This window comes from Rhipicephalus microplus, chromosome 9 (genome assembly GCF_043290135.1).
Source record: "Rhipicephalus microplus isolate Deutch F79 chromosome 9, USDA_Rmic, whole genome shotgun sequence".
In the NCBI taxonomy this organism is placed as follows: Eukaryota; Metazoa; Arthropoda; class Arachnida; order Ixodida; family Ixodidae; genus Rhipicephalus; species Rhipicephalus microplus.
The window spans coordinates 21,926,541-21,946,415 of record NC_134708.1 but is presented as its reverse complement, the minus strand read 5'-3'; the positions used below and the strand labels follow the sequence as shown (position 1 = coordinate 21,946,415).

At 48.8% G+C, this 19,875-nt stretch overlaps 2 protein-coding genes across 2 annotated transcripts in view; one reads left to right on the top strand and one right to left on the bottom strand.

Annotated features, from left to right (window-relative positions):
- LOC119164920 (uncharacterized) overlaps positions 1-18,144 on the top strand; it is a 62,177-nt gene extending 44,033 nt beyond the window's left edge. The window contains exons 16-24 of the mRNA XM_075873303.1: positions 289-403; positions 1,818-1,918; positions 3,021-3,142; positions 5,609-5,708; positions 6,945-7,190; positions 8,970-9,230; positions 16,238-16,492; positions 17,272-17,316; positions 17,988-18,144. Coding sequence (XP_075729418.1) covers positions 289-403; positions 1,818-1,918; positions 3,021-3,142; positions 5,609-5,708; positions 6,945-7,190; positions 8,970-9,230; positions 16,238-16,492; positions 17,272-17,316; positions 17,988-18,100 — 1,358 coding nt within the window. The 3' untranslated portion in view covers positions 18,101-18,144. The remainder of the gene's footprint in view (positions 1-288; positions 404-1,817; positions 1,919-3,020; positions 3,143-5,608; positions 5,709-6,944; positions 7,191-8,969; positions 9,231-16,237; positions 16,493-17,271; positions 17,317-17,987) is intronic.
- Positions 1-19,575, bottom strand: part of LOC119165617 (glutamate receptor ionotropic, kainate 5-like) — a 199,057-nt gene extending 179,482 nt beyond the window's left edge. The window contains exon 1 of the mRNA XM_075873307.1: positions 19,398-19,575. The gene's annotated coding sequence lies outside the window, so the exon portion shown is untranslated. The remainder of the gene's footprint in view (positions 1-19,397) is intronic.
- Positions 19,576-19,875: the final 300 nt, after the last annotated feature.

Sequence of the window (19,875 nt, the reverse complement as noted above, 5' to 3'; positions counted from 1 at the left end):
GGCATAAGCAAACTTACAGATGAATTCATTTTTAAATTCAGCAATTCTTTCTTGAAGACCTCTCTCTAAACTTCCTTCTTAACCATGGGCTTTATTTTGTACATTGCGAAATTCTGCCATTGGTCAAATATAATTGGCACAAAGAACCGCTACGTCTTTTGTTATTCAATTTAAATGCGACCATTGCAAAATTTGACAATATTTGACAGAGTGCAGAACAGCACCCCGGCTCGGCATAACGCTTTAGCAAGGACGGAGTGAGCTACAAATGCTCGGTTGATCGCGCAGGCGACTACGCAGAGATACCGAAAATGAAAATCATGGAGCCCGAATGGACGGAGGGAGCCATCACGCGTGACAACTGTCTCAAGGCGTGCTCTTCCAAGGACTACAAGGACTGCAGGTGAGGAGGCGGGCGCTCATGCTTAACACTTTCCCATCTGTAAGTGAACCACCCCGGAACAAATCCGCGCGAAGTGCGTGAGTATAGCGCGTCAAGTATATGCACTTCCACATATCTTGAAGTGTGAAAGAGAGAAAGAAGTGCTTGAAAAGCACATTTTAAGACATAGTACACTCATACAAAGAATGAGCGTGTTCATAGGAATCGACCACACGCTAGCGGATTTGGAGATCTACTAGGACAGCACCTGCAAAGTATCCGCTACATAGAACCTGCTACACTCAAGCACAGCTCCTGGGAATTCGAGGAAATTACTAAAGGCATACGCTCCCATGTAGTCTCGACTAGGTGGGACGATGACCTGCTGAGCTCCCGACCCTCTGATCAATTCTGGGTCGTCCAGCAGGCCCCCGAAGCGGCGACTAAGCATAACCTGGACGTTCGGACGTAGGGAACTCAGCCCGAGATAGGACATTCTGAACTGCAGGACGTTCAGTATAGAGGTTTTTACCGATCATAAAAATTCCTTCAGGACAGATTTCTTTATAGAAGAAAAAAAATCGGGACAAAATGCGCAGTGTTCTCGATTTCGAATAAAAAATCCCGGGCATTCATTATGCCTGCCTCTGCAATTTTCGCACGCGACAGAATGTCTTAATGAATGCGCCCACTCTCTCTCCTCCGCACTTCGCGATTGAGTGCTGCAGTGGTCTACCGTGTCTTTTCTTATGCTATAGCAGTGCTGGTTAGCTCCTAATAATGAATAACATTGGGCTAAACGATATCATATGCCTGATAGTGTCCGCGACAGCTCGTTAACTGATAGGCAGTTTTTTTTTGTCTAAATTAACGTAAGTGTTGTTGAACGCTGGATAATGGTTACTCATGATTGTATATCTTGTTTTAACAGCGAGGTGGTCTTCGTCATAACTCGCTCAAGTGAGCGAGTTGTGGTTTTTTTTTTCTTTGTACGCACAGAGAACAACCTGAACGGTTGCTGTCCGCGACGCTGGTGCAGATGTCACGGGAATCGGATGGCCCGAAAGTCACGGGCTCAATCCCGCCGGGGTGATCGTATTTCGATGGTTGCAAAGTGCTGGAAGCACGTGTACTTTGCGATGCGTAAGTGCACGTTAAAAAACACCGGGCGGTCGCAATATCCCGTGCCCTACACTACGGCGCGACTCATTATCATATTTTACTTCATTTCATTACCTTAAAGACCACGTTTGAGGTATTACATAAGAGGTGGTTGGCATATTGAAAAGATAAAACCAGGTGTCATTGCGTGATACAGGTTTGCAACGCTGCTTTGCCACGTAAAAGCTAAAATATCTTTAACTGAATTGATGCTGTCCGACTCTTTTTTTTTTCTTTCTCGAGCCTCTTACGCTGTTTCTACTCTGGCTTTCAGCGCCGTATCCTACTGTAGTTCAGTCTGTGCCACGACGACGAAGGCGAGTGTCAACTCGTCAGGCGTGCTCGTGAACTCGGAAGACTGCAGCACCTACGTGAGTGAGTATCGCAGCTCCTGCGGTTGACCTTAACCAACGTTCGTTTTCGGCACGTCTTAGAAGGCACCCTATGGTACTCAAGCGATTGCTTTCTTGGGAATCGTGACGTAAGATCCGCGAGAGTAATCACCATGTCACGTCTCGTGGTAGTTAAGCATTGGCTTCATTGATTTGAAGTGTCATAGTCTTGGTGAAAAGGGGCTGACATGCGTTTACGCGGCGTGTGCAGAACATGACCCGCATTATTTCGTTATATTCAAGTAGGTCCGTGGTAGAATAGGGATGGGCGAATAGTAAGTTTGATGTTTGAAGCGAATTCGAGGTGAATTGTTATTTGGTCGTAGAATTTGGAATGCAATAGTTTTGATAATATACAGTATCTATTACTATAACGAAAGAAGCTTTTTTGTAACCATCCAATTGAATTGCGCAAAATATTTAAGAATTGAGGCTCGAAATGCGTGAATGTCACTTGTTTTGTTTCGAAGTAAAGTTGAGGCAACTTTGAATAGTAGCATGGTTTGAGTCGCCGAAGTGTTGGAGTTTTAAGCGGTAAAATACGTTACATATTAAGACTTACTATTCATAGCTCATATAATCCCACATAACACGCTTGTAAACTTACGAAATAACTATTCGAGGGTGAAGCAATACGCACATTTAACCTTGACGTGTGGCTTTGCGGCAGTGCAGAGTTTGTTTGGTTGGGTTGGGTTCCACAGCAAAGCGTTTTCAGGCTGCATTGAAACCACTTTCAGGAGCCAACTTGCAGTCAAATATACGTCAATTCGTTCGTTCCGACCCGTGTGCTCAGATTTGGGTGCACGTTAAAGAACCCAGCAGGTGGTCGAAATTCCCGGAGCCCTCCACTACGGCGTCTCTCATAACCAAATGGTGGTTTTGAGACGTTAAACCCTACATATCAATCAATCAATCGTTCGTTTCGAAGACTTCTAAATTAAAAGAAAATAATTTAATTTCGTGTCGAATCGGATCGGAATCCTGTGGTATCCGTTAGAATATTCGAACGGGTCGAATATTGCCTATAGTATACAGATATCGTTCCTGTTTTGTTTTTTTTTTGTTTTTGTGTGTGTATTCAGAGACAGAACGTTCAAAAAGAAGAAACGTCGTCCTCACCCGAGACGCCATCTCGTACCTGGAAGATGCACTACGAAAAAGCGAGTTCAAGATTGTCGTGAAGCACCTCAACACAGTAATAGTGGTAAGTTCAGTCGAACCTCCTGTGCAAACAGAGGCGGATCACCCGTCTTTCGAGTGCCTCCAACCCGTGTTCGCACTGGCCTCTCGACCCAACTCCTGACAAAAGCTTAGCGCGGCGAAATGTGCTTATGGTTTACGTGGGGTAGCCCGTATTTGTCTTAATTCCTCCAATTTACTGCGATCAGAAAACTAATTGAACGAGTGGAACCTCTGTGATCGCAGAGTATCAGTATTTATGCTGTGATGGGGTTCTCATAATAGTAGCAACTACTAAATGTCTTTCCGAAGTTTATTTTTCTTGCACTTTAATAAAATAAAAAGATACAAAAAGTCAGGGTCTCCCCCTTATCCTTTCCGGCTTCGCTTCCAGCGACTTTCCTCTGCATCCTCTCCTTAAAATGAGTGGCAGCATGCAACTACGCAACACAAAGCATCTGTTTTATTCATAATTCAGCGTGTGACCCGTACGACAAGTTCGTACGGCCACAATGAGGAGGATGTGTATCACTTGTTGCTCGACTGCCCGATGCACACAGCCTCCTCCAACATTTACTAGAGGTATCTGTGGCGTTGCAACCATGCAGTCACGACGGAAACCAGCGGCTGCGGCTGCAGCTCGTTCCATGGCAGTCGTTTTCGCGGCGCCGATTCGTGCTTTCGTGGCGCGTTGGCACATCTTCAATTACCGCTACTATTTCTCCCAGCGAACAACACGTGCCCGTCCTGTAGCGAGTCCGTGCTGATAACAAATCTAGCGCCGAATTTCCAGAGACAAAGGAATGCATCCCGAGACAAAGTGATTGATGGGAAACAGAGGCCGGTAAAACTTGCGGAGCTCACTCAAGCTCACTCATGAAATATATTTCGTACTTAGGGTTCAGTCCGCACTCATAATCTCCAACATTACCCCAGCAGGACTCACTGCGACTCGAACTCACAGAAATTTTCTTGAGCCGGACTCACTCGAACTCACTATAGTATTATTCAGCCGGACTCTCTGAGACTCATACTAATGGCTTAATTTGAGTGAGTACGAGAGTAAGTCGACTCGCGAGTCTGTTTTCCTAGGATTTTTTTTTGTCGTCCATGTTCTTTCAACCTATTACCTCATGTAATCAGTGCTCTTCGTGGCGTATTTCCATATAGTACCTTTGAATACGAGTTATAAGTGCTCGCAAATCAGTTAGGTTATTTTTCTTCAAAGATGTCACTAAATCAGATTTATCAAGGACTTTCCCTGGAGAGCTGGCTGTGGGCCAGCTCTTCCGGAGAAGCTCTGGATAAATAAATCATCCGGGGAAGTTCTTGAAACGCCATTGATCAATAAATATCGAAACGGTGTACGAACGGCACTGCTTTTAGAATGCGTGCAAGTAGCCGTGAGTGTAAACGGGAATTCAGGTAAGGCTGACAGTAAAGCCGAAGTTGAGCAGATAGAACCGTAAGCCGTATAGAAAAAACGTGGAACTTCCTCAAACTCACTCAAGTAATCTTGTGATCTGAACTCAATCTCATCAAAATTTTCCCTGGGCTGAACTCAGTCGAACTCGCACTCACAGAAACAGTCTTCTACTGGACTCGCTCGGACTCATACTCACCAAAATGCTACTTACCCGGACTCCATCACACTCACAGCTCGATACGAGTCTGGGTTAGGCCGAGTCAGTCGACTAATGGGAGAGTTCGCCGACCTATTGTGGCAAATGCCGCCACCCAGCAACGCGACTTTTGTGAAATGAAAGGGACATGGCCAGTGGCGAGGGGCACCTGGGACGACGAGGCGAGATGTGCCAGAGTTTTTCGTTCGAAGCGTTTCCTGCGAGGGGGGACGGGATCCACTATAGTGAAAATGTTTTTAGGTGGTTTTACCCCCTCCCTTTCCATTGCCACTTTTTTGATGACATGGCAGTTCTGACCTCGAATATAAGGTTTCCACTTCAACCTGTATGTTAGTGAATTGCAACCTCGTGACATGGAGCAGAAAACAAAGGTGTTTTAATTCAGATTATGTATATTATTGTAACTTCACCTGATCTATCCTTCTTGCCTGCAGCTCCCCCTCATCCCCCTCCCTCTCCCGATTTTGAGTACGGCCCCTACTGTGTCGGCTTCACGCAAAATTATCCCTCCGCCTCAAAAGTTTGCCGACCCTACACTTGAACTTAAGTACGTACAGCGGGGTGGTAAAATGGTTTTCCTAAGGGACACCCTGTTTCATAACACTGTGGTCTCTGAGCTCGTTTGTCTGTCATTCCTCGCATGAACATACTTTCTTTTTGCATGCAAGCAACACTGGCCAGCAAGTCTGGTTTTAGTGTCCAGCAGAAGCATGGATTATATATGATGCCCATTCTTCTTTCTCTCTCTTTTTTTGTAGCTTTATCTTGCCCTTCGTGCTGCGACTTGATAAAAATGATAGCCAGCAATCTGAATTTGAACGTGATGCGCTTTAATTTTCTCTTCGCAGGTTGGCACACTCGTTGCTGAAACTATAGAGTACTCCACGGGAGGGTTGCGTAACATGATCGGAGAGTCGAACCCAGACTTGAGACACCTACATCAACGCAGTAAGTGTACGAACTACTGTTTCATTGCGATTGCAATTACGTGAATACACTCGGTGGCTTTTTTTTCACCGTCATCTTTCTTATGTATTCATAATCGATAACATAACCCAATCCAATTGACGTTGTACGAACGCGTCTAAAGAAGAGATGAAACGAGCCGGCCATCTTCGTCGCACAGACGGCGCATGTGATTTAGCGTTTTGTAGACATACGCAAAATCTGATCCTTAAGATTTAGCGGCTAGCCTTGCTTCTTTTATTGCGTTCATCGCTTCGCCCTAATTGAGAAACCATAATTCTTTTATTTCTTCTCGTAATTTATTTTTAGAGTATTTCACGACTCAGGACTGCCATGAAAGCGCCCCTTCCGTCTATCCTGTGTCCCTTTCTTTAACGTGTTATTCATCGGCAGTATCGCTGTTATTCATCCTAGAAACGTCGCGCCAACTATCCTAACAGTGCACGCTTATACAGTTTCATCTCTTGAATGTTTCGTTTCATGAGACGGAGGCTGGTCACTTTAGTGGGCGTTGGTATCTCCTCCCGAATACGTATAATCGACACTGTTGTGCGAATCACTGTGATTTGCTAGGTTTCGGAGGAAAGCGAACGAGAGAAAAAAAGCGGTAAAAAAAAAAAGCGGTGTCAAAGAAGGTTCACTTGCGAAGCTTCGATCGGCGAAATCATGCTCCCTACACTTTAATAAAAAACAAAGAGCTCGTGTTACTCTTTTATGTGGGCCATATGGCTTGGCTCGTGTGTCGCTCTCTTTAAGAAGCCACGTTAGCGCTCTTTTGGGTAACATGATACTCCAGAGAGTAGAATGACCCCCCAAAGAGAACTCCTATGTCTCCTCCATGGAGTCATATACGAACGAGTCAAGGGTGTCAAAGAAGAATTAAAGCCATTTTTCTTTTCTTTTTCTAAGAGTGATTGCTTTTTCTAAGAGTGAACTAGTTTTTAGTGACGTTACACGTGTTCACTTAGCAAACGACTGGGAATTGCAGTGCGTGAGCGGTAACAAAAAACAGAAAAAGTTGAAGTAGAAGATTAAACCACTTGTCTCCCATTTTTCTACCCACATCTTTGGTCACGAATGCAGAAGTGAACTCAAGCACTTGCTACTTCCAATTACGTGATGGTTATTGCTAAGCGAGTCTGACAACTCCGTCCGTTGACAACTCCATTCATAGCCATTAAGGCTAAACTGCATATTTATTTAATTTCCCCCATGCAGACAGCTTCAACGCACCCGAAGGTTTCAAAGAGAACCTGGTGGTGACGGCGCTCAAGACGGACAAGCCCTACGGTCAGTACGTGGGCACGTTCGAGTTGCAGGACTGCGCCGACGTCTGTCGCGACCGCGAGGACTGCTTCGCCTTCTCGAGCTGCCTGGTCGGAAAGCAGTGCGTCATCGCCACAGAGGCCCGAAAGCCAGAGTTCGAAGAGACCGAGTTCCAGGCTGACTGCACCATGTACACGAGTGAGTGTATCCCCAGCGCGAAAACACGGCTTCCTTGAATCCTCATCATCATCATTGTTCAGACTCATTCTCCTTCATGAGACTGTATCTTCCTTATAAGAAACACTCCATAAAAGAGAAGAACCGCTGCCCGATGCAGTTCTTTATCATCATCATCATCATCATCATCATCAGCCTAACTACGCCCACTGCAGGGCAAATGTCTCTCCAATCTTCCACTAATCAACCCACCCCGACTGCGGCGGCTGCATTTTCGATGGAGGCGGAAATGTTGTAGGCCCGTGTGCTCAGATTTGGGGGCACGTTAAAGAACCCCAGGTGGCCGAAATTTCCGGAGGCCTCCACTACGGCGTCTCTCATATGATGCTTCGGGGACGTTAAACCCCACATATCTATCAATCGCCAATCAACCCGGTTCTGAGCTTGCTGCTCTATGTTATTACTTGCATACTTGACAATACCTACCCACCTGAATTCCCCCCTCCCCCTCGCGCGCTTGCCTTCTCTGCGAATTCACTGTTACTATCGGTGACCAGTGGTAAACTTTAAGAACGCTTACTTTCCTGTCAATGCCCGTTTTCTTTTGATTCAGACCCTTAACACCCGTTTGTTTATCACGCAGTCTACGCACTCCTCGTCTTTAAGGCTTACGTCGCTCGTTTTCCCGCAACCGCAGCCCATGCAGTTGTAGCACTGCCGTCCAATTCTTACTCAGGCAAAACTCTTGTCCCGATGTGGCAATAGATTAGAGGAGATCCTCGAAGCGTTTTGCATTGCGCCGCAGGAGACGCTTGCAGTAGCCCCGCCGCGGTTGTCTAGTGGCTAAGGTACTCGGCTGCTGACCCACAGGTCGCGGGATCGAATCCCGGCTGCAACAGCTGCACTTTCGATAGAGGTGAAAACGCTGTAGTTCCATGTGCTCAGATTCGGGTGCACGTTAAAGAACTCCCAGGTGGTCGAAATGTCCGGAGCCCTCCATACTACGGCATCCGTCGTAATCATATGGTGATTTTGGGACGTCAAACCCCGCATATCAATCAATCAGCACTCGCAGTAGTTGCGCGTCAGCAGCGCTTGAAGATATTACCTTCATGTCGTGATGGAGCACGTTATATGATGCCAGATGCTATGTTTAAGGAAGCGCAAACGACAGAACAAGAGTTTCACGCTAAGAACGCTGTCCTGTCATTTACACCGTTTTAAATAATATGAAACTATACTATCCCACCAGCCCACCTAGCTACGTGATATTGATGTGGTTTGCTTTTATATGTACAAGCGTTCTTTTTTTTCTCCCTATTGAACTACAGCTGACAGTTTGTGCTCGTCTGTTGTAAGCGTTCCTTATGTAATTCTTGAAGAGAAAAGAAGAAAAAAGTGAGCCCTATAGCTGTCTGCATCACAGTGCGACACCTCAACAGTAGCTCACCAGGAATGGGGGTGATAAGGGATTAAAAGTATAGGATTAAATGTATAGAGATAGAGGGAGGAGGAAGGAGGGAGCGTGGCGCAGGGACAGCGACATACGGAAGTAAGGAGAAGATGGGAAAGATGGACACGGTCACAGGAGTCCGAGAACGGGCACCACTCAGCGAGAGCTCTTGTCGGCGTCAGGAGATGGCGTAGGGCGAGCCAGTCGGCCAGAGCTGCGCTGTCGTCGGAGATCGCGGGGGCACAACCGGTCGACACGGAATAAAGTCTGCCCGTGCTTGTTGGGCAGCGTTTCACCTTCCGGAATCCCCACCTCACACAATGAACCGTCTTCGGTGCCTCTCGCAGAGTCGTACGAGATGAACTTCGAAGAGCTGCCGGGCATATGCTACTCGTCCGCGGCGACCAAGTACGTGGGCGCCAGCCTGGCCTCGGAGTGCGCCGCCGCGTGCATGAACGAGAAGGAGTTCACGTGCAAGGCGTTCGACTTCTGCGCGACCCCGCGCGAGGGGGGACTGTCCTGTCGCCTCCAGGACAGGAGCATCCTGCAGGTCGACAACGCCAAGGACCTGGACCGAAGCGGCGCAGAGAAGTGCAGTCACTTCACGCGTGAGTAGGATTTCAATACTAACCTATAGACTCACTCCATGTTTGTAAACACAGGTAGGCCGATGTCAACATTATGGGTAAAATTATACCGACGTCTACACGTAACTTGCGCCATAAGCGTCCTAAGCTTCGCCTTTAAGTCCTAAGCTTCGCCTTTAAGAGCAGAACGCGGTAGTGATATCCTGCCCCTAGTGCGCGAACTTCAACCCCTTAGCCTGTGTCAGAAAAAAACTTTCGCACACGGCTGAATTTTGTGAAATGGATACCATGCTTTAAACAACGAGCAATTATGCACGTAAAGTGATTTCGAAATTTATATGCGCCCACTACTACGTCGTCTTAAAAGAATAGGCGCAGTAAGGTGTGCGCCTTTTGTAATAGGTGGCCGGCTTGAAACCACGAAGTCGCCATGATAATCACATGTTCTGACGCCCAATGGCAATGTTTATTGTATACCACTCTATATTACTGCGATATTACATGTTGCATTGTAGTCTATATTGCCGCGCGCTTGATCTGCCAGCGCAAAAGAGGCAGACGAAGTGGCAGTTCCCCTCGTGCCATTGTTCTGTTTTTGGCTGCGCTGAGCCGACCGCTCTTCGGACTTTTGTGAGGACGCCTTAAAAACGTCTCCTGTCTCTTTAACGTGACATTTTAATGGTGGAGGTGCGGGGTAACCTCACCTATGCAACAGACTCCTTCTAGCAGCCGGAACGTGACCCAAAACCCAGAGCTTACGCCGGTACACCGTTTCAGTCGGAGGATTCGAGGACTGTCCCCCGAGTTTGTGCCTCACAGTACAAGTACGTCGACTGGTATGGAGAATACTGTTGCTGTCACCGCTTCCCCTACCGCTGGAGCCGCCGCTGCTCCAACCGCTGCACCCGCAGCTGCACCCACTCATTACACGCTACAAAAACCACGTGTTCCGAGTCCCTTTCGTGGTGGCCTCTATGAAGATGTGGAAGATTGGCTGGCTGAGTACGAGTACGTAGCGGATTTCAACGGGTGGGACGAAGTAGCGAAGCTCAAGAATGTGTACTTTAGTCTTCTGGATGGTGCTCGCACATGGTTCCAGAACCGCAAGGGCCTCCTAACGTCGTGGCATGAGTTCTGTCACAGGCTCCGCGAAACGTACTCGAGTCTCGATCGTCGAGAGCGCGCTGAAAGGGCCCTCCAGTCCCGCATGCAGATGCCTAATGAAGGTGTGGCTACATACGTGGAGGATATGGTTCATCTGTTCACTCGCGCCGATCCAACCATGCCGGAAGACAAGAAGCTGCGACATTTGATGCGAGGTGTGAAAGAGCAGCTCTTCGCTGGACTCATTCGTAGTCCGCCTAGAACGGTCGCGGAGTTCCTCACTGAAGCCGTCGCCATGGAAAAGGCGCTGCAGCAGCGGAACCAGTACGATCGGCAAGTGAATGCTACCTATACCACCGGGCTAGGCTCGTTCCCGACCGACGTGGGAGCGCTTCGCGAGCTGATACGTTCGGTTGTTCGCGACGAGCTACAACAGCTGCAACAGCTGAACCAGGCGCAGCAGCAGCCTTCCACGAATTGCATCGCCACCATCATACGTGACGAAGTTCAGCATGCGCTCGGCACACCTCGCCGCGAGACACCAACGCAGGTGCACCACTTCAGGCGTTCGCAACTTCAAGTGAACCTCTAGGGGTGACCTACGCAGACGTATTGAGACGCACCGTTCCGTCGTCCACGACACCATCCCCAGTGAGTGGTTTCCAGCGCACCACTTATACCGACACGTTCGAACACAACGCACCTGCACCAGTCCCACTACCAGCCGCAACCCCGTACGCCACACTGCAGTCCGCACAGGTGGTCCCTTATTTTGCAGACACTCGACCCGTCATGCGTAAATCCGACATATGGCGCATGCCCGACCGACGACCGCTTTGCTACCACTGCGGTGAAGCGGGTCACCTCTACCGAGACTGCCAGTACCGCCGACTTGGGCTGCAGGGTTTTCCTGCCAATTCACCCCGCCCCCGGTTTGGACAGAGACCACCAGAAATTGAAGATTTTATCGCTCGGCAGAACGTCCCACTCAGGCGTCAGTCGCGCTCACCGTCACCGCGGTCGTCATCTTATTCAGGCAACGGAAATCGAAGGCCGCAAGGACGGTCTCCGAGCCCTCGCCTGGAAAACTAACGCCAGCGACCTTTCGAGGCGAGGCCGCTGATTCTCGACGTGATGAAGACCTCGCCCTCCAATCGACGCGACATCGGACCAACGGAAATTCGACTACGCCGGCGCCTGTATCCCAGCTGAGCGACTTTTCAATGGACATACCTGTGCTGCTCGACGGTCGCAATTTAACTGCCTTAATAGACACTGGTGCTGACTACTCGATTATTAGCGGACAATTGGCACGTACCTTGAAGAAAGTGATAATGCCTTGGACAGGATCGCATGTACGTACAGCTGGCGGACATGTTGTAACGCCGGTTGGTTTGTGCACGTCCAGGCTACAAATACGAGGCTGCACGTTTTTGGTCAGCTCCATCGTGCTACGTGACTGCTCCCGCGAATTAATTCTCGGCCTCGATTTTCTTCGGGAATATGGCGCCGTAATCGACCTACGGCGACGCTGCATTTCCTTTTCGACAGTCAACGCTACGTCAAGGGACTCCAACCGCCGTACAACCGCCCTCCGTGTTTCCGACGACAGTGTCACAATACCACCTCGTGCAAGTATCCTAATTCAGGTGACTTCCGAAGGAACCAGTGACGGTGAAACAGTGGCAGAGTGCAACGTCTCCCTGCTGCTGGCGCTTGGAATTTCTGTGGCACGAGGCATCATTGACATTCGGAACGGTACAGCCGAGGTCATGATTACAAATTTCACCAATGAGCATCGTCACCTTTTCCGGGGCACTGCGGTCGCCTACGCTGAAGCCTTGGAGGACGTCATTGAGTGTTTTGCCTGTGAAGACAGTAGCCGCAATGGACAAACCGTAATAGATGTTGACATGAACAGTGCACTGCCAGAAGAGAACCAGAGGGCCTTGCGAGAGCTATTGTTTGAATTCAGGGCGTGCTTTGCTCAGTCGTCTAAAGTGAGTCAGACGCCAATTACACAGCACAGGATAATCACTTACGACGACGCAAGACCTATTCACCAACAGCCATACCGCGTCTCGCCGACAGAACGCGCAGCTATCAAGCAGCAAGTGAAAGAAATGATCGACGACGGCGTTATCCAGCCTTCGAACAGTCCCTGGTCCTCACCGGTCGTTCTGGTTAAGAAGAAGGACGGTACGCTTCGCTTCTGTGTAGATTACAGAAAGCTCAACAACGTCACAAAAAAAGATGTTTATCCGCTGCCGCGTATTGATGACTCGCTTGACCGACTACGACGAGCGAAGTATTTTTCTTCCCTGGATTTAAAGAGTGGCTACTGGCAAATTGAGGTTGATGAGCGCGACCGCGAAAAAACCGCCTTTGTCACGCCGGATGGCCTCTACGAATTTCGGGTGCTACCGTTCGGACTCTGCTCTGCGCCAGCTACCTTCCAACGCATGATGGACACTGTGTTGACTGACTTAAAATGGCAAAGCTGCCTTGTGTACTTGGATGATGTGGTCGTGTTTTCAACCAGCTTCTCCGAACATCTGAAGCGACTACGACAAGTACTTGAGGCGATTCGGACGGCTAACCTTACGTTAAAGCCGCAAAAATGCCATTTCGGTTACGAAGAACTAAAGTTCCTTGGACATGTCGTAAGCGCAGAAGGCGTCCGTCCTGACCCTGAGAAAACCGCCGCTGTCGCAGCCTTCCCGACTCCTGCCGATAAGAAAAGTGTGCGGCGGTTTCTTGGTCTATGCGCGTACTACCGGCGCTTTATAGGCAATTTTTCGAAAATTGCCGAACCATTAACTAGACTCACTAGAGACGATACGCCGTTCGTTTGGAGTGCTGAACAAGAATCAGCATTCACAGAGCTTCGGCTTCGCCTGGCATCACCACCTGTTCTTGGACATTTCGACGAGGAAGCCGAAACAGAAATTCATACCGACGCCAGTAACGTCGGTCTGGGCGCGGTACTCGTCCAACGGCAGGAGGGAATTGAAAAGGTTATCGCCTACGCAAGCCGAACCCTAACACGCCCGGAGTCAAACTACAGTACCACGGAGAAGGAGTGCCTTGCTGTCGTGTGGGCAATTGCTAAGTTTCGACCTTACCTTTACGGCCGTCCATTCAGAGTAGTGACGGATCATCACTCGCTGTGCTGGCTTGCGAACCTCAGAGACCCCTCCGGACGACTGGCAAGGTGGAGCCTACGTCTGCAGGAGTACGACGTCACTATCGTGTACAAGTCCGGTCGTGCACACGAAGATGCGGACACGTTGTCACGCGCGCCAGTTGAGCCTGCCGCTCAGAGCTTCGAAGAGGACTGCCCTTTCCTTGGCTCCGTAAGCGTAACAGACTTGGCTTTACGGCAGCGAGCAGATGCTCAATTGCGACCTATCATTGAACATCTAGAGGGCCGCAACGTATCACTGCCCCAGCATATAACTCGCGGATTGTCATCCTTCTGCTTACGACAGGGCGTGTTGTACAAGAAGAACGCAGCCGCCAGCAACAAAACTTACCTGTTGGTCGTCCCCGCAGAGCTGCGTGAGGAAATTCTATTTGCCTGCCACAACGAGCCTCCATCGGGCCATCTGGGCATCACCCGAACCATCGCTAGGGTACGAAAGTCTTACTACTGGCCGAAACTTGCCGCTTGCGTTAAACAGTACGTTCAAGCCTGCCGCGAATGCCAGCGCCGAAAATCCCCATCTGTTAAGCCTGCGGGATTACTTCACCCTATCGAGCCACCCAGAACACCCTTCGATCAAGTCGGCATGGACCTCCTGGGTCCGTTTCCCTTGTCATCTTCCGGCAACAAGTGGATAATCGTCGCTACAGATTATCTAACCCGCTATGCTGAAACTAAGGCGCTTCCTAAAAGCACGGCTTGTGAAGTTGCTCAGTTTTTCATCGAGAGAATTGTATTACGCCACGGTGCTCCATCCTGTGTCATCACAGACCGAGGAACAGCGTTTACAGCAAGGCTCCTTGAACAAGTTTTTCAGTTAAGTTACTCCACGCATCGCAAGACAACAGCGTATCACCCTCAGACAAATGGACTGACCGAGCGGCTTAACAAAACGATGACTGATATGCTGTCTATGTACATAGACGTACAGCACAAGACGTGGGATGAAATACTGCCTTACGTAACATTCGCGTATAATACCGCTACGCAAGAGACCACACGATTCACTCCGTTTCGTCTTCTATACGGTCGGGACGTTCAGACGATGTTGGACGCAATGCTCCCATGCGACATTGACAACATCGAGAATCTCGACGAAGATGCTGAGTGTTTCGTGCAACGAGCCGAGGAAGCACGTCAACTAGCCCGCGTAAACATCAAGAAACAACAAGGCGTCGATGCACAGCGCTACAACCGCTGCCACAGACAAGTCGATTATAAACCAGGTGACCAGGTGTTGGTTTGGACCCCTGTGCGCTGCAAAGGTCTCTCTGAGAAGCTTCTCAGTCGGTATTTTGGCCCGTACAAAGTGCTACGACAAGTGAGCGACGTCAATTACGAAGTCCTTCCGGACGGAAGCCAACCACCCCGACGCCGACAGCTACGACCCGAGATTGTGCACGTGGTGCGGTTAAAACCGTACCACACACTGTGACAATGTTTTTTTTTTTTTACGATACACGCTTCGTTTAGCATCGAGGCGATGCTCTTCAGGGAGGAGGGGCAGTGCCGCGCGCTTGATCTGCCAGCGCAAAAGAGGCAGACGAAGTGGCAGTTCCCCTCGTGCCATTGTTCTGTTTTTGGCTGCGCTGAGCCGACCGCTCTTCGGACTTTTGTGAGGACGCCTTAAAAACGTCTCCTGTCTCTTTAACGTGACAATATGCAGAACGCTTGCGTTTGCGAAACATGAAATGTATTTTCATTTCAAGGTATTTCAAGTATACGCGTGGCTTTTGTGTGGTATATAGAACACCTGCTTGCCACAGAATCTCCACCTCGTCACAATATTCGGGAAGCTCTGAACAAGTTATCGCGTGAGACAAAAGTATAGGGGAGACTAAACAGTTTGAGGAATGAAGAAACAACGCATATACGGGAAGGATAGAAAGTATCATGCACACATGGACGGGTGCGTGCTTCTTTCGCTGGATCCGTCCTGTTTATGCGCTTTTTTGTTTTCTTTTGTTTCTTAAACGACACGCACCAACTAGCCTGCCTTTTACCGTTTGTTCACTTCAAATACTTGAGAAACGTGGCGCTAGGCTAAAACGATAGTTATTGCGCGAGAACAGAACGACGACAAAGAGAGAAGAAGGTCGTCGTTCTGTTCTCGCGTTGTAACTATCGTCATGTCATACCAACTAGCCCAAACCGCCACACTTGCAAAGCTAAAAATACGAGAAGAATGACAGAAACAACGCGAAGTAATGATGCACAGAGTGGCCCAATAGAGCGTATACTTCTGAGTCACAGTGAACAGTTTTCGGGCATCGCGATTTTCCTTTCATCGCCACCATCCCCCATCATCATCAACACCTTCTCTCTCCTTTCTTCATCATCCCCCTCCCTTTCATAACTCAGAGTAGCGGGTCGTAAAATTGATTCAAGCCAACCTCTCAGCTTCTCTCTCATAATTTCTCTCTCTCTCTCTTTGTGCGTCTGTGTCTTTTTGACTGTGTCTTTGTGCGTCTGTGCGTCTGTGTCTGTGCGTCTGTGAGTTTGTGTCTGTGACTTTGTGTCTGTGACTTTGTGTCTGTGACTTTGTGTCTGTGACTTTGTGTCTGTGAGTTTGTGTCTGTGAGTTTGTGTCTGTGAGTTTGTGTGTGACTTTGTGTGTGACTGTGTCTGTGTCTGTGACTGTGTGTGTAAAGCAGAGAATGGTGAACGACTGAAAGCGTTATATCGCGAGCGTGTTCTGTTTCAACGACGTCGCTCACAGGCAAGCACATCAGCGACTACCGCAAGGAGCGGAGGGTTCGTCTGCTGGGCACGCCACGCACGACAATCAAGAAGGTGTCGGAGGCCGAGTGTGCGCGACAGTGTTGGGAGGCCACTTTCCGCTGCGAAAGGTTCGACCACTGCTCGTGCAAGAACGAACTCGGCAAGGGCGACTGCCTGCTCTTCGACGGCGACAAGGGAACCGACGGCACCGTCATGTCGCCCATCTGCAACTCGTACACGTACACGGGACAATGTGAGTGAATACTACACGGCGCACGCCGTGGGATAATCCTAACAGCTAAGGTGTTGCGTTGCCAGTGCACGAGGGCGCGGAATATTGAAACGAAGATGCGCGAGCCAACGGGGCGCGGAAGAAGAAGAGTAGTGGAGCGGCGCCTGGACTGTGTGGTTGGGTGGAAGCGTTCTAGGCCTGTCTCAGAAGTACGCTGATATTTAACAACGCCATTTCACCTCATCCGTAAATAAACACAGTCACTCGTAACAATATCTATATTCTCTGCTACAGCGCGACCTCATTTCGGTGAGGGCAGGCTGCAAAAAAAAAGCGACAGCGTAGTTAGATTTACGAGCACTGCAAGAATGCCATGCCATCAAAATTAATTCAAAATTAACCTGGTATTCCATGATCGGTTGTGTCTAAATTCGCAAGAAAAACTCTTTAGGCATCTTTGTTTCGCATGCCTGTTTGTTCCACTACCTGCTCACTATTTTCATGGTTGCGAGCAGTCATAACAAGATGTTCGTGAAGAGACGGATTTTTTGCCACCCCATTTGTATCAGTTTATCTATGTGCTCATTTCATCAAAGTGTCTGTAATATATGAACATTAAAATATTGAAAACCTCGAGGCAAATACAACGGTGAATTATAACCGTTATGCATGCGTGACATAGAAAAGTCGAATCCGCTTAATGTACGCGTTTCAAGAAATAAACGAGATAATTGTAGTATGTCTGTCAAAATCAACGTGCCTCCTTTCTTAACTAACTACCGTGCTCCGTTTCTCTGCAGATAACGACCCGGTAGCAAGAGCGCCCCAGGCATTTCACAGCAACGGTGAGTTTCGACAAAGATTTCACACTAATTATTTAATTAGTCAATCTACATATGGGCTCACGCCCCTGTCTTGTCCTTTCTTCGCATTTTTTTCTTCCTGCGCTTACACCAGCTGTAACACCGCTAAGAAGCAGTAAAGAAGTATTCCAATGCTAGAGTCTAAGCTGGAAGTGACTTAATTCTAAATTGTTGCGTACTGATTGTCTGTACAGTACAATCGTCGACAAAGAGGCGCGAAAGTCGTTCTACTGATCCAAAGTGGCAATACGAAAGTTCCGTATGACCAGGAAGTCACGTGACAGAAGCGGGAAGTGACGTCAAAAAGGACAGAAAATTAAGTGTGACGCACAACGTAGCGTTGTGTTCATTCAATCTCAACCCAATCGTTGTGGTGTCGAGCAACATGTTTTTTTTTTTCCTTTAATACAGCGTAACTTATAAGCCTCCTAGAGGACAAGATAAAAGTTTGACTAGTCCGCCAGCACACCTGGCTCCTTACAATGCATCGGAACCACAGGACACAGGCATTTGATGTAGTCCAGAGATCCTCTGCCCACGTCATTCAATGTACCATAGCACATGTGCTGCATTGTTTCTTTTTGCATTGTTTTGAAATCTGATCGATGACTAATCTTTAGGTGTTTCAACTCCTCGCATGTGGTTTCTTACAGCGAAAGCAGCCGGCCTGTCTTTCTTTGTGGTATTCCTGGGCGTCGGCATCGCACTCGCGGCTCTGTTCGCCTACGGCATCTACAAGACCAGACGGGCCAGCCCACAGGAATGAGAACGAGGAAATAACGAAAAAAAAATAAAATATATTTATTTGGACCAACGTCCCCCGCCTTTGCACTGCAAGCAAACGTCCGTTCCGGTCAGGGTGCAAGAATAGTTTAAGTGAGCGAACTCCGGGACTATCCTCTACCCGATAATGTCCTGCTTCGCAAGGATACCGAGAGATGGCGCTACGAAGTATGACCCGACTCCCCGTCCCTCTCGGTGTAGGAGAGCCCCGTGACGTAGGAAAGTAGCGGCGCTCATTATCGTCGCCACAACACCCTCGCCGCGCCGTCAACCTTCTCCCTTATCACCCCCTCTTTCGCGGCACAGCTCTATGGGTGTCACGTGGTTCATATCGCGCGATAACCCAGTTTCCTCAAATTTGGAAACCATCGCCCACGCGCCGGATGTACTTTGTGGAATTTGCAAGCAGCCCGCCACGTGCCTCAGACCGGTGAGCCATCTATCGGCATGCCGCAAACGAGAGCATAATCGGTCCTTCCCCACCGAGCGCTCGCTCCACAGCGTAAAGTATTCTTGCACCGTGGTTTCGGTCAATGTAACTTCTACAAAGACACCGAGGGACTGCTTTTACGTGAGTAGTATCTTTCTTCGCAATTTTTTGACGCACAATAGCTGTAGGAGTGAACCCCCCTCCCTCGCAGTATATATATATATATATATATATATATATATATATATATATATATATATATATATATATATATATATCAGCGCCTAACTTGCGTCGCTAATGGTCGAGTACGAAGGTTCTTCTACCTACCACGGCAGCCGCATTTTTGCGGAAGCAAAATGAAACGGCAGCCGCGTAATCGGGTGCACTGTAAAGCAGGGGTTGGGCCAGGACTTTTCGACGGGGGAGAGGGAAAGCAGGCACAACAAGTGAATTCTTTCGAGGGGAGCATGGATGCAGAGTACTTATTCGTTGTCTTATGATAATGTCAGAGTTTGCGGGGGGGGGGGGGGGAGGCAATGACGTGGAGTTAGTTTCAATTGTGAAGGGCTAAAGCCCCCCCCCCCCCCCCTTCGGTATAAATAACACCATTAGAATGGTAAGCTGCGCCAGTTGTTTGTTCATGATGAAACCCTGCAGCAGCCACAAGTGGGACATAAAACAGCCACTGGTCAAAATAATTCCCGGCATGCCCCGTTACCATGAGTCTCCTAATGATTTCCTAGTTTCAGCGCGTAAAGCACGGGAACCATAGTTTTAAAAGGCGCAGCACGAGTAAGCAACAGTGCCTTAGCGTCATGCGCAAAAGATAGGTAAAGAGAATGCTCACAGTTCCCATCGACAGACCAGCGACGACAGTGAAGCCATGGCGACGCCCCGAAGACATTGGCGACAGCGGCACTATAGCGGTATATTAGCAGGGAATATTAAAACGACAGAAAGTTTAGTACGGTTGATGACAAAAATGGATTCCGCACCAAGTGTTGCGACCTTGCTGCGGTGACTGAAAGCACGGCGGAAGCTTCTAGAAAACGGTGTCCGGGCGCTCGACTTCCTCGGTCGACCACAGTTCGATCGCGAACTGCGTTTCGATGTTCCGCACCCACCAGCAGCGTCTCTTTCGTGCGATCCGCTTATCATTCCCTAAGCGCTTCGTCACTGGTACAGCACCACCGTGCACCGACGTAATCGCGGAAACGAAAGGTGCAACTCGCAGAACGATTCCTTGTCCGATGCCCACTTGTTTTTCGTGCTCTTCGCGTATGGTCACTGATCAGAGCCACTGTCCGTCCGCGTTATCAACCCGA